This window comes from Ammodytes marinus (genome assembly GCF_949987685.1).
Source record: "Ammodytes marinus genome assembly, chromosome: 12".
Lineage (NCBI taxonomy): Eukaryota > Metazoa > Chordata > Actinopteri > Uranoscopiformes > Ammodytidae > Ammodytes > Ammodytes marinus.
In genome coordinates, this window is record NC_137216.1 from 12,279,905 (window position 1) to 12,295,098 (window position 15,194).

The 15,194-nt window shown below is 41.0% G+C and overlaps 1 protein-coding gene across 1 annotated transcript in view; it reads left to right on the forward strand.

Moving 5' to 3' along the window:
• Positions 1-863: 863 nt before the first annotated feature.
• stxbp5l (syntaxin binding protein 5L) overlaps positions 864-15,194 on the forward strand; it is a gene marked incomplete at both ends in the record, with an annotated part of 139,581 nt that continues 125,250 nt past the window's right edge. The window contains one exon of the mRNA XM_080038200.1: positions 864-1,031. Within this exon, the coding sequence (XP_079894326.1) occupies positions 864-1,031 (168 nt within the window). The remainder of the gene's footprint in view (positions 1,032-15,194) is intronic.

The following is a 15,194-nucleotide window of genomic DNA, read 5'->3' on the forward strand; positions in this document are numbered from 1 at the left end:
TATGGTTTTTCAGCACCGCGGACAGCTCCCGTCTCCTGTGACTGGACTGGAGAGAAGCGACGCTGACGCACAGCTGCATGGATGATACAAAAAACAACGACTGACAGCCATCAGCGCCAACATCAAAGTGTCTCCTTTCACCCTTCTCCTCCTCGATGGTGGAGTAGTTGTCTCGTATTTCCGGCCTGACTGTGGAGTCCAACCGCGATTAACTGCATTGCCTCTGCGTCTTCCTTCTGTTTCAGCCACCACCTTCTCTTCCTGTTCCTGGCAACCACAGTGCTGTGAAAGTGTTGGCATGGAGGGTGGGTGGGGAGTGGATTGAGCTGTCTCCAAAGTTGGTTTCTGTCTGTCCTATCCCGTCTGATAGGCTATAGCCTGTATACGCCTGAACCTCGCTGCTCGTTTTCTGATTATGTCGAGGTGTGGGATTCTTCTCCGAGACTCCGAGGACTGGATGTTACTTTAGGTTGCAGGCGGAGGATGAAGTTGGGTAGTTTCAGTAACGCTTTCAGTGCGTACTACTCGCATATGAGATAGGCGCCCTGCATCCGCAACGTTGGCTGTAATCCTCAAGTCAAGAGTGTTTTTAGGCGCACTCCCTTTGTGTGTGCGGACACCAGCCAGAGGGCAAGATGAGGTGCCTCCATGACTTTTTAATTTTCATATAAGAGAGAGGAACAACAAAGTGTGTATTTTAATTTTTTATTTGTAACCTGCCACTGCTGCAGGTAGCGACGTCGTCTTCTCTCTTTAGCCGACCAAACGAACTTGGATCTTGCCTGGGAGAAAGGAAAAGAAAGGAGTGGTCTTCTTTCTCTCCACACCTCAAACTATAAAACATACAACAGCGTGATTGAAAGATGAAGAAGTTTCGGAAAGTGTTGGACGGGTTGACCACCTCCTCACCGGGGGGGACTCTCGGCTCCCCGTCGTGTGGCAGCGCCGCCGGGACTCCCACCTCGGCGCCAACTCCCAGGGACATCGACATCCAAGAGACGCTGGTGTCGGAAAACTTTCAGCTGTGTAAGGTGGGTAGAAGACACAGAGTTCGGTTTATTTCAGGCGCTACTGCAGGCATTGATGAAGTGGATTGGGAATGGTAAAAGTTGAGTCTGGAGGGAGTTGCTGCGCTAGATTTGGTTTCCTGCAGTTCTGTTGGGTGTTTAAAGTTCAGAACCATGGACAGCTCCTCCTTATTCTGTTGAGAAAGCTGAACATTCTGAAATCAAAAGCTCCTGCTTCTTTTCAGCCTTAGTGACGTTTTGTGTTTTCTTAGGGCCTTAATGGCATAGTATTGTAGTTGGGCTATTTGCATTAGTCGCCCATTGTTCATCTACATAAAGTGTTGCCCCCACAGACATATATGCACGGCGGGTGAGGCTGGCATTTGTAAACTATAGCCTATATGTTGGGCACATTCCAGCTCCCACCGGCATGTGTACCATAGCCACAGTACAGGCAACGGAACCTGTCATAAGCATGTGTTGCCGGATATAGGCTGCTTAACACACACACTAGTCACACACACACACACACACACACACACACACACACACACACACACACACACACACACACACACACACACACACACGTCATATAAACAACCCAGAGGGGCTCAATGAACAGGCAGCCTCCCTCATTGCATCAGCAAGCAGTGAAGGAGTGATGACATAACTGGCGTCCCTCCCTTGCATAAAAAGAAAAAAGTGCCCAGCAAGCCAGCGGAGGGACCCTGCAGTACTGTCCTATAGCTGACGTGCTTTTCACAGAGAAGGAGGGAGAATGAGGGAGGGATGTGGATGGATTGCAGAGGGGGGTGGGGGGTATTTATAGCATAGTCTCTGCCGCCCCATTGCAGCCCTTTCCTGCATGCAATTTTTTTGGATAGGGTTTGTGAATAATTCATTGAGAGACCAGGTTCTTCTGTAGAGCCATATTATTTTAACAGGGCAGAGTGACACTAGAGGAAGGGGGGGGGGGGGTTTCTTTTCTTTTTTCCATTTCTATATAGAAGAGCTAAGAAAGAAGGAGGAGGGAGGTTGATTCACAAGCTGAAAAAGATGCTGCAGAGCGCACTCAGTAGGCTGACAGGCAGGCAGGCAGACGGGGAGGAGAAAGTGCTAGAAAAGAACAGTGCGATTTCCTGATCCCATGCAGGAAGCCGCTCCTCCATCACTGAGTGGCTTAATGCATGGGTTGGTATTGTAAACACTGAAATCAACTCATGAAAAAGCCATGACGGCACAAAAGTGCCCTGCATTTCCGCCACCATTTATTATCATTTATATTTTCATTTAAGTCTGTGCAGGTGTAGATTGTATGTGAGTGTGTTTTTGTTTGTGAGTGCGTGTGTGTGCGTGTGTGTGTGTGTGTGTGTGTGTGTGTGTGTGTGTGTGTGTGTGTGTGTGTGTGTGTGTGTGTGTGTGTGTGTGAGAGAGAGAGAGAGAGAGACAGAAAGAGAGACAGGGAGACAGGAGGAAGAGGCTGTATACAGTTGTATATCTGCCAATCCTTTATCCCTAATGCATGCAGGGTTCAAGCTATAGCGTAGAGAGGTTATTTGTGTTATGGGTCTATTATACGGACACATTTTAGCCAATGTGTCTGTCACACATCTATTATCTCTTTGCTACTGATTTGTTTTGGGCCTCCAGCTCCATGGCAACCTTACCATTGACAATAATACTCACCTGTGCAAAAGCTTTTAAAAAACATTGCTCAAAGCATTATCTGATAATGTTGAATAAAGTCAGTGTTTTGATGGGTGATAGATTGACTGTGCAGAAACAAGCCAGTTTATGTGTGTCTCCCATCATCCGAGGAGGATTCAGCTTTCCCGTGTTCTGCCGAGCAGAATGTGGGATGTACTAGACACGCAAACCTTAAGAACCACGCAATGTCTCCCCATGACCTACTTCTTCATTCATTTAAGAAGCGGACATGTGCTCAAAATCACAGCAGTAACTGGCTTGTTTTTTAAAGTCACGTTGAAAGGAAATGCCAGTAAGTGTAGAGCTAAGGAGGATGTTTTACTGAATATAAATCAAAGACACATTAAATCGACCCAAAACTGGTCAGTATTCGCCAGTAACACATACGTACACTTTTGTCTTAGAAAAGAATGCGGACATGCGGTTTCCATTCATTGCCCTGAATATTATTAGATTGGATATTCCCTTTCTAGCAGGAGTGTACATCTGGGAGCTGTTGCAGTATGTGTGGGAGGGTTTGGCTTCTTGGCTTACATCTCAGAGTTAGTCATGGCTACTGTCCTCACCTACAGCGTTGGAAGGACACTAACACTTATTTTGTCTTGGATTATACACTAGTTTCATTTGCTCATTGTGAAAAAAAAGTGCTGTAGCAGCCAATGGCGGAGGTTGTTGACGGAGTAATAGAGGGAAACGTAAGGAACCCAGCTGGCTGACACTCTCATCTAATCCTTAGGTTCATTTCCGTTTACAGCCAAATGATTTCATTTTGTGTGAGAGAGAGAAAGTAATTAGGCAGATATATATATATATATATATATATATATATATATATATATATATATAGAGAGAGAGAGAGAGAGAGAGAGAGTGACATAGGATTGAAATAGTTTGTGTTGACTAGTAATTGAACTGAATGACAGAATGAGAAGGCATTTATGAGAATTATAAGTTACTTTAATTTAAAATAAACCACCCTACACCCACCTCATCAACCCTGTTATTGGTGTTTTTTTGTAGTGTATGTTTTAATCAATGAAAAGTGATGGTTCTGTGACTGGCACTTTTTACGCCCAAACATCTTACAGAGAACAGAGAAGATTTTTTTTTGTCGTGCTATAACAACATCAGTCTACTTTCAACGTTGGATCTCAAAAGAAAAAAAAATCATTAGCATGCCCACAGAAAGTCACTTGTCAGGAAACATAAACATACAGTGACTCATTTTATAATGTATGTGACTAGTGGCCTCATGTCCCTGCAGTTGGAAAACTCATGTCAAAGCAATTAAGTTTGACGTTTTTTTTAATAATTTTGGTCCTGGAGCTTGTTAAAAGGTGCACTGCTGGGACGTCTTGACCCTCTTGACATTTCTAATCTCATTTTAATGAATGATTAATCTCAGAAGGAAATCTATGATTTCCCATAAAACCAGCACAATCATATTTCAAATTAGATTTTATTGTTAAAACATCCATTCTCTGCCCATTAGGATGATCTGATGTGACTCATTTTACTCAAGAACTTAGTTGCTTTGTGCCACATTTTGCAGACAGCACTTCAGCAACACAAATTAATATTTAAATAAGATAAATGCCCTTTAAGATTCACAAATTTTTCTGGGGCGACTGTGGCTCAGTTGGTAGAGCGGGTTGGCCAATGATCCAAGGTTGGCGGTTCGATCACCGCCCGGTTCACCCACCTTGCCTGGAGTGAATGTGTATGACTGCTGTATGTTTGAGGTGGTGGTCGGAGGGGCCGTTGGCGCGGAATGGCAGCCACGCTTCCGTCATTCTGACCCAGGGCAGCTGTGGCTACTATTGTTCTTTACCACCACCGTTATGACTGTGTGTGAATGAATGGAACCTGCAACCCTGTAAGTGCTTTGAGTCCATAGGGAATAAAGCGCTATATAAATCCTATCCATTATTATTATCTTATCGATTACCATTATGTTAGTTCGATATATAGTTTTTCTTTTTAAAAAACGTATGTATTTGTGTACACAAGTGAATATATACGGTAGAAGGAGGAGCTTATTAGTTTTCTATATGATGAGGTTAATGTTTTTGTGTGATTATTCAGTTGGTCCAATGCAAATATGTTGCCGAAGAAAACGCTTTTTGTGAAACTCATGGCTGGAGTTCAGAGGCTGGGAAGCTGGCCCCACCCCTGTCTCGCTTTCCTCTGACAGCATGATACATGGCCTTGCAAAGATGACATCATCTCGCTCCCCTGCCAGAGACCCCACAATCTCTGCATGGGCATGATGACTCAGTGGGACGACTTCCAGCCAGTCTCACATTACCATGTGTCAACTGCCTGTCACAAGCCACAGTTTGGGATCAATTAAGGAGGAGTTGAAGCCGGGCTGAGAGGAGAAGATGGGGAAGGGGTTAGCAAACTGTGTGAGTGCAGAGGACAGATTTGCAAGAAGTGCAGAGTGTGTTTGTGTGTGTGTGTGTGTGTGTGTGTGTGTGTGTGTGTGTGTGTGTGTGTGTGTGTGATCATTTTAGGGAATAGATCACTTGAACATATTACAATAAAACACAACTCCGTGAGTAAACGAAGTACAGCTATTTTATAATTGACTGCTATTATTGAGAAATTGTGGTGGCTTTCAAAAAACGTCATCAATTCTGTTCATAGGTAATGGCAGAATGCCTGCCTCACCCCAAGTTGTGCAAATATAATGGAGTGAGCTTTTCATATGCCAATTTATTTCACAAAATTTTCCCTCAATCACTTGACTCTCATGGAGTCTGTTTTCATTTTAAAGGCACTTGATCGACCACATCGGTAATTCCTCTGGTGTGAATGTTTTGGCTCCCTGTGAGAACAAATTGTGTCAAGTTTAGTTTTATTTCTCACAGAAAACCCTATCAACAAAGCGTTTTTTGTTTGTCATATCACAATTTGCCTGTGTTTCCATGGCTACATCAATGTTCAAGCCTGTGGAGAATAAAATCTGAAGTCAATCTTCTTCAATCGACTGTTGACCCACAACATCTGTTTTTATACTGACTGCTCATAAAAGGCAACACTCAAGGGCAGAGATTTCTGAAAAATTGCCTTCATGAGTGAAATGGTGTGCTGGGGAATAAAATATTAAGTGTAGTTCTTTGTGTAATACGTGCAGAGAAACCTCTATCTGAGCACAGTCAAAATGTCTCTACATTTGCACATCTTCTGTGATATAATTTATACATTTCGGTATATGGTGAAACAAAATATTACAAAAGCAATATAAAACAATATAACATTGTCTTTGGCGAAGGCATATTTTAAAAATGAGTGGATTCAGTATTAACATAGAGCCCATCTGACCACAGTGCCATGATTGCATTAAAGCTAATCACTCAAGCTAGCCATATTAGCTTGAAGCCTGATTACAAATGACGACTAAATCTGTAACAATAATAAAACAATAAATAAAAAGGCAGCTATTGAAACCTCACAAAAACTGGAATGTTAATTAGGCCCTCCCTTAACATAGATTAAAAAAACAATTATTGTTTAGAAAATCCACCATAATATGGTGGATTTTTTCACATTATTCACATATTATGTGAAATGTGGTTCCTGTCAGTGAACATGAAGAGGCAGAGAGACATGCTATATAACAGTGCCGTGGGTAGCAAGGACTATTTTGTCCACTCCTACTTTTCTTGTCAAGCCTAAGGCATGATGTTTGATGCCATGACTGATTCCCTGATATGCCTGCTATGTGGTTAAAAGATTAAACCATTTACAGTAGGCTAGATCCAACACATTACTGGTTTCTAACCCCACGGCTGCACGAATGCATTGCATGAAGCCCCAGCGTATGATCACCTCCTCCACACACACTCATACAGAGAAGACTGCTTTCACTTATAGAGATGATGTATACATCATTTCTATATGTGAAAGCAGTCACATATATGTGCTGCTGTTAAGCCCACGCTTTATTCTGAAGAGACACATGCTTAACATACATCACACTTGACCCTTAATGGTTATGTGTTAAATGCTGGGAGAAAAAAATTATGTGATTATGTTCACAGAATTATCCCTTCCAACATGATTAGTTAGATAATAATTAAATCTGGGGTGTTGCCTTGAGACAAGATGGCAGCTTGAGTTGAGAGCTCCGCATTACCTCAGTGCTTAAAGTGAGTTTTTACCTCCACTGAATTGGATCATCACCCACATTTCTATTTAACCTTTGAGTTAAGCATACTAATACTCTTGCTTAAAAAGATAGAGGGTGAAAAAAGGATGCCAAACAGAAAAAACGTACAAACCAGACAAGACACAGAGGAACTAGCACAAAGTATGGCAGCTATGGAAAATGAGGTGAACCCCTCTCTTGTTGAGATAATGACAGAGCTAAAATCACAACGCCATGTAATATTGGGCCGACTGGATGGCATTGATACTCGTTTGGAGAACGTGACAAGGCAAGTTTCAACCATGAAAGAAGCGCTGACACAAACAAATCAAGTACTCGAGAAACAGCAGCGGCGCACGGTCGAAGCCGAACAAAGGATTTCAACATTAGAGGACACCGTACACACTTCCCAGCGAGCACTAGACCGAGCCGAAAAACTGATAAAAGCGTTGGAATCAAAGACCGATGATCTTGAAAACAGAGGGAGGAGGAAGAATTTGATTTTGCTGGGGCTCCCGGGAAAGTCGGAAGGCAACCAAGTGCTACTCGAATATATTCAACAGAAGCTGCCCAGCTGGCTGCAACTCTCCACAGACCAACAACTTGAGCTGGAACGAGTTCACCGCTCACTACGCCCACAACCAGAACCAGGCAAGCCTCCAAGGCCAGTCTTAATCCGCTTTCTACGATTCAGAGATAAAGAAATGATACTACAGTCTGCAAAGAAAATGCCGATACTTCATGGGAATGCTAAACTCACCATCCGCCAGGATCTATCTGCAGAAGTTCGCCGAAAGCGCAAGGACTTCGATCGGGTGATTAAAATGCTCATTGAAAAGAATATGTTCCGAGGATTCGCATATCCCCATCGTCTTCGTGTTCTTCATCAACACAGTATCGTCTTTTTTGACGAACCAAAAGAAGCAGAATCCTTCGTTATGCAGCTGAAATGAGTCTCGGCTAGTCTACAACATTGAAAACCAGTGGAGGTAAAACGTTATTATTCTACTCCCTTCGATATGACCGTTAAGACTTATAGTGATAAGGGCATTTTATTTTATTTTATTTTTTTATTTTTTTTTAAGTGGATACTTCTATTTTGATAGCTGGTTCACCCGTGTGCTATTTTTACCAGTGTTTACTTCCTGCAACAATGAATGACGATAGTCGTTCAATACCATGGTTGAATGTAGGAGCAGAGGGAGGGGGGACTTTACAAGTCGGTGACGATAGTCCGGCTTTAATTAGTATAACATTTCTTTCTTTCTCCCCTTCAAATATCACGATTATATGATTGGTGATCGTTGCCTTCCTTTTTTCTTCAATATGTGTATGTATGTGTGTGTATGTGTATGTATGTATGTATATATATATATATATATATATATATATATGTGTATATATGTATATATGTGTATATGTATGTGTGTATATATGTGTATATATATATGTATGTTTATATATATTTTCTTTCTCTCCTCTTGTTTTTGGAAGTGCGGGGGTTCCCCCCTCAGTAAATGTTTAGGCCGGCCTATTTAATAGTGTGCAAATGTGCTACGTACGAAATAATGGATTACACCACGTTGGTCTGCAGGAGGGGGAGATAGCAAGAATGTTTGGCATTCGATTGCTCTCTCTTCTTTTTTTTTCTCTTCTTTTTTTCTCTCTCGCTCTTTTGTTTCATTCTAATTTTACTTTGTATATTAAATAACAGTCTACAAAATAGTTCCCTTACTTATCTTTACGTTTAGGGGGGAGATGTAGAATATTTTTGACTCTTGTAATTATCTAGGTGCACTGTGGAAGGAAGCTCCAAGATGCCAATACCATTATTTTTTTTTTTATGCCTATTATGAACAAGGTAGATGCACCTATCGCATTTTTGATGGGATGGGTTAGGTTGAGATCTTTTTTTTCTTCTCAACCTTTTTTTTTCATGGAGACGGGAGAGCTAGAGGTTCCTTGCGAACTTCACTGTACTCTCCATTGTCCCACATGGGTGGGCGGGGTATTTGTTTGGATTCGTGTTTGTGTACATCCTGTCTTTTTTGTATTTTTTGTGGGGATGAGGGTTGGGACAGGATTTGAATATTTGACACTTATCGCTGGCATTCTATGTTTCTTTATGATGACTGCATCGCCTAAGTTTTGCTTCCTTTAATGAATCATTTAACATTATTTTCCTGTAATGTACGGGGGCTGAATCTTCCTTATAAAAGAGTGAGTGTGTTGGATTTTTTGCGGAGGAAGAAGGTAGACATAGCATTTCTACAGGAAACCCACCTGTTACAAAAAGATATGTATCGCATTAACAGCAAACACTACAATGTGTTAGCTTCCTCCTCATTTGATAAAAAGTCAAGAGGTGTAGCTATTGTTGCTAAAAAAAATCTTCAACTTACAAATTTGGGCTCAGGAGGCGATACTATGGGCAGAATTTCTTTTGTTAAAACTATAATTGAAGAAAAAAAGGTCGCTTTTGTTTCAGTGTATGCTCCTAACAAATTTGACAAGAATTTTTTGCAGCTATTAAACACCATGCTATTAGATCTATCAGAATTCCATTTAGTTATTGGCGGTGACTTTAATTCAGTGTGGGATCATGTGTTGGATAGGACGGGTCAGACGGAGTCTAGAGATCAACGCCTGGCTTCTTCTGCTCTGCGTCAATGGGCTGAGGATATGGCCGTTGTGGATCTCTGGCGCCTCAAAAATATTACATCTAAAGATTATTCCTTTTACTCCCCAAGGCATAAAACTTTTTCTCGTATAGATTTCATTTTTGCCTCTAAAGATATATTTTCGAATGTCCACAACATTGAGTACATTCCCTTCACTTTATCCGATCATAATGCGTTGATCTGCAAAGCCTCTCTCAAGGCAGGATTAACTCGTGCAGCCCGCTGGCGATTCAATACTACACTTCTGCAAAATAAAATGTTTTTATCTCAGATGGAGTTGCATTTGAAAGAATTTATAGATTTAAACAGGAATTCGGTGGAAGACCCACGGATTGTATGGGATGCGGTTAAAGGTTTTATAAGATCTAACTCTACTCTCTTTGCATCTAACTTGAATAAATCTCGCTTAAGTAAAATGGCGGCATTAGAAGCCAAATTGTTATATTTGGATGCAAAATTGCATGATGACTTCTCTGCTCAAGCTTCCCTTGAACGTGAAATTGCGAGGAAAGAACTTTGGCTGCTTGAAAGAAGCCGTGCGGAATTTCTTATCCGTAGATCCCGTTCGAACCATTACTTCCAAGGCTCACGTCCTAGCCACTTGCTTGCTCAGAAACTTCGTGTTAATGAAAATTTTTCGAATATCTCTGCCATTAGCTTGCAGGACGGTTTAATAACCTCTGAACCTTCGGCAGTAAATTTAGCTTTTCGTGATTTTTACACTGAGCTTTACAGCTCTGAAGTCCCATATAATGCTGAAAAATGCAAAAATTTTCTCCGCAATCTTCAATTACCTCAGTTGGATCAAGAAGATAGGGCTTCACTTGATGCTCCCATCACCCTGCCTGAATTGAAGGAAGCATTGCACAGTATGAATATAGGAAAATCACCTGGTTTCGATGGGATTCCCCCTGAATTTATCCTAGCTTTCTGGCCACAATTAGGACAAATACTTTTGGATATGATCCAGTTTGCTATTTTGAAGGGCTCTTTTTCCAGAGATGTTAACACTGCAATGATCTCATTACTCCTCAAAAAAGATAAAGATCCCTTGTTTTGTGCAAACTATCGTCCTCTTTCTTTGTTGAATTCAGATGTTAAGTTGTATGCAAAGGTACTCTCCTGGCGTTTGGAGCCGTACATGACCTCCCTTGTTCACCATGAACAAACAGGTTTTATTAAAACCCGCCTAGCTTCGGATAACATACGCCGTTTACTGCATATCATAGGGGCCTCCCACAGTGTCCCCACTCCGGCGGCGGTCTTGTCTTTAGATGCAGAGAAGGCTTTTGACCGGCTGGAGTGGGGATATTTGTGGGAGGTCCTAAGACATATGGGCTTTGGGGAACATTTTATTTCTCTGATTCAGGTTCTTTATTCCAATCCTACAGCTATGGTATTAACGGGGAAGATCTGCTCATCGCAGTTCAAAGTTGCAAGGGGCAGCCGGCAAGGTTGTGTTCTTTCCCCTTTCTTATTTGATTTATCTTTAGAACCACTTGCACAGGCTATACGTTTATCGGAGCACCAAGTTCCCATAACTGTGCATAATACAGACCATCATATATCGTTGTATGCCGATGACATTTTGCTTTATCTTGGTAATGCTCCTCAATCTATACCTTATCTTCTTCAGATCTTTAATGACTTTGGCAGTCTCTCTGGTTATAAAATTAATTGGTCCAAATCAGCCCTACTTCCCCTGAATGAAGCTATGTGTAATTCCAAAGAGATCTCTGGGATCCCATTTGTCAAACATTTCCGTTATTTAGGTATTCAAATATATTCTTCAGTTAATACAATAACTAAAAACAATTTTAATTCTATTTTTAGAGCTGTGGAATCAGATTTGGAGAGATGGATTAAAATACCAACCTCTATTCAGTCAAGGTTTTCTATAATTAAAATGAATGTTCTCCCTCGGATAAACTTTTTCAGTTCTATGATTCCTCTGCCACCTCCAGTGGGATACTGGGATAGGCTGAATTCACTGTTAACTAAATTTATTTGGAATGCCAAACGCCCTCGAATTAAATTTTCCACTTTGCAAAGGGGAAAATGTGCAGGCGGCCAAAATCTCCCTAATTTCAAATTTTATTTTTGGGCTTTTACCCTTCGTCCCCTGCACTCTTGGTTGAACAGTGATATTTCTGTCTCTTGGCGCTCGATAGAGGAAAAACTGGTGTTTCCACATAGACTACAAGATGTAGTACATTGTAATATTCCTCTTAAATTCTGTAACCTTAAATTTGGGCCAATAATCTCACATTTAATTTCAGTCTGGCGCCTGGTGAGCAAGCACACCAAGAGCAACATAAAAATTCATCAGCATTTTCCTTTATTTCATAATTATGACTTACGACTTGGAGGTCGGCCTGTCTCATTTCCTTACTGGTCTGATAGAGGGATCCATATCATTTCTGATATCACAAAAGACTTAAATCTTGGCTCATTTCATGACATTCAGCAGCAGTTCAATGTACCAACGTCGTCCTTTTTCTTTTATTTGCAGTTGCGTTCTGCTCTAAATACCTTAAGAATCCCCTGGGGGCAAGAGTTACCAACACATCCAATACATTGTATATATTCATGCATTGCTACCCGAGGTCTGGTCTCAAAATTATATTTCATGTTGATAAAGGCAACATTAAATCCTTTGCCAATTGATAACAAATGGAGGAAGGACTTATCTTTAATTCATTCTTCTATAAATTGGCCTAGAGTCTGGTCCAATATTTTAATTTCTTCTAGAAACCCTAACCATCAGATGACACATTATAATTTTGTCTGGAGATCTTACTGTACGCCCCGGAAATTATTTTTGATGAAAGCCAGACACTCCCCGAACTGCACACTTTGCACCCAGGGTCTTCCGGGCACTTTTATTCATATGATTTGGGAATGTCCTGAAGTTTTCAAATTTTGGAAATGTGTCTCTTCTTGTCTGTCAGTTATCATGGAATGCACTGTACCCTGTTCTCCTTTGGTTCTTATTTTGAATGATGATTCTATTCTAGGTTTTTCCTTCCAACAAAGGCGAGTGTGGATGGCCGGTCTAACGGCAGCAAAGAAAATGGTTGCATTACGTTGGAAGGCCCCACATTCTTTGTACAGACAGCAATGGTTGCTTGCCTTTCTGGACATTCTCAACATGGAACAATCAGTGGGAAAATTTCATGGTGCAAAAACAAAGAACTTGAACATTTTAGTTGATGCCGCAGAAAGTGTCAAATTATTGTTGTAGTGTATGATCTGTTTTCCTGTCCTGTGGGTGGGAGGGGTGGGAGGGGTGGGGGGGTGGGGGTTTGTGTGTCTCTGTTATGTTTTCGTTGTTGTTGTTTGTTTGTCTTGTTTGTTTGGAAAATAATAAAAATTTGTTAAAAAAAAAAAAAGAATTATCCCTTCCAAAAAACAAAAAACAATGAATCATACAGTACTTTGAAGCGATAAACAGTAAATGTGTGACTGCTCACAGACCAAGCAAAAATACACATACTCTCTCCAGTCACACACATAACCAGCCCTCATACAAATGAGCTCACTATGTCAGCAGAGAAGGAGGCTTATCCAGGCTCCTTCATCCACTTTCATTCTTCCAAACTCTCACACTGTGTTCTCCCCCGTTCTCATTCATTTGTGTGTGTGTGTGTGTGTGTGTGTGTGTGTGTGTGTGTTTGTCTGTGTGTCTGTATTCATGTGCCATGCAGCAAGCGTGTAAGGGCATTGCTTATTAGATCAGTGCTAGCCATAGTGAGGAATGAAAGCCCCTTCATCCTCTGGCACAGCATGACATAAAATCACACCCTGAAACCGTAACCACTTTACTCATGGCAAAATGCATTTAAAAAAAAAACATACATTGAGGATAGTTTTTATATCAAAGGATCCCACATATATTCACCTGTCATGTAGCATACCTTGCATTTACCCATTACTTAGGTTTTCATTCTCAAATTGGGGTACGTACCACGCAATCATACCTATGACTAACCAAGTGAGTTCCTGAAGCCAACCCTTTTTCTTTTTTTGCATTTTGTAATTCTTGGTAAAAAAAAAAGACACAGTAGGTAGACCAACAAGGTATCAAAGCAATAAACAATAAATCCCTGGTAATATAATACAGGCAGGAGTAGTATGTCTGGTAAGAAATGAATGGGATTGTGCTGTGTGTAACCACTGTGTGTTTCAACTCTTGTTTCACACAGCAAAACTTTCATTCAGAGAGCCGTGATCTGCTCTGCCGTGATCTGCTCTTCTCTCCATGTTCTGATATGCCTGTTTCTTTTCTTTTTGTGCATGTGTTGTGTGTGTCGGGGTGGGGGGCCTGCTCCAGACTATCAAAGGCAATTCAGTGCAACTTTAAAATAGCTCTCTTTGACGGGCGCAGTTACTGTAAATTCTCTCAAATGGAATAGATGGGGATTACTACACTTTTCTCTGCACTACTGTCTCTAATCCTGAGACTTAGCCTGAAGGGACAGGTGCTGCACCTGGGTATTGTGAAGGCACAATTAGTATGCACGCAAGCACCAGATAACACACACATAGGTACACTGTAAGTAGCCTACAATATGTTCATAGAATAATGCATGAAGACACAAGCTGTTCATGCCCGTATAAACAGTGATACATATGCTGCAGTTCATGCTGGTATTAATAGTATTGATGATTTAATGTTTTAAATGTATAATGCAGTTTAACACTGTATCTACCTTCCAGTGTTAACTAACCACATTCCATTTCCCAAATTTATGACCACTGTCCACTATATTTACACTATAAAAAATGTATGTTTTTTATTGCAAAACTGATAGGCCTATAATCACTGTAAATTACAGTGATTATAGGCCTTTTAGTTTAGCAATTTAGGAACATATACCCTGAAATATACCCAACTTTACCACTATATAGGCTAACATAGGCCTACAGCTTAATCAACACAAATGAGTGTGATAAGATAACCCACAAATGTAGGCCTACGCTAATGTGTGCTGTAGCCTAAGCTAGATATATGTCTTATTATAAAAGAGGGTTGCACACTATATGCCATGGTCGCTACAGTCCAGACTCCAGGGGTGGTTTGTCACGCATAACGCCCATGGACATATCAAGAAAACACAAGTAGGCCTACGTAGCCAGTACAGAGGTACACGCCATAGATAACATAGGCCTACATATGTCTATGAGTACACGCAAAGAAAAAAACACGGTAACTTGCGCGCGCATCCACCAATTAAAGCAATTGCCACGTCCCGGTCATTGTTTTTATTTTTGCTGCCACCGAGGGAAAATAAATACATTTGTTGATGAACATATGTATTTCCCAACTTCTTCACCACAGAAATAGAGAACAACGCTAGCTTATCAGCTAAAATATAGGCTTAATTTGCGGTAAAGTTAGTCTTAAGCTAGCCTCCTGTCATGTGAGGCTACTTTTAAACAACAGTGTACCAACCGCTGTCTGAAGCTAAGCATCTAGGACTGACAGGCTAAACTTTGCAAAGGATTTTAAAGGTTAGTGACCGCTCCCATTTCAACCCCACTACAATAATCTACTATATGTTCAGTAGTAGGCTAAGTCTGCGCTTGGATCTGTGGTGAATACCATGCTAAAGTCATTTTGAAAGCTTCCATGAAGCTAAC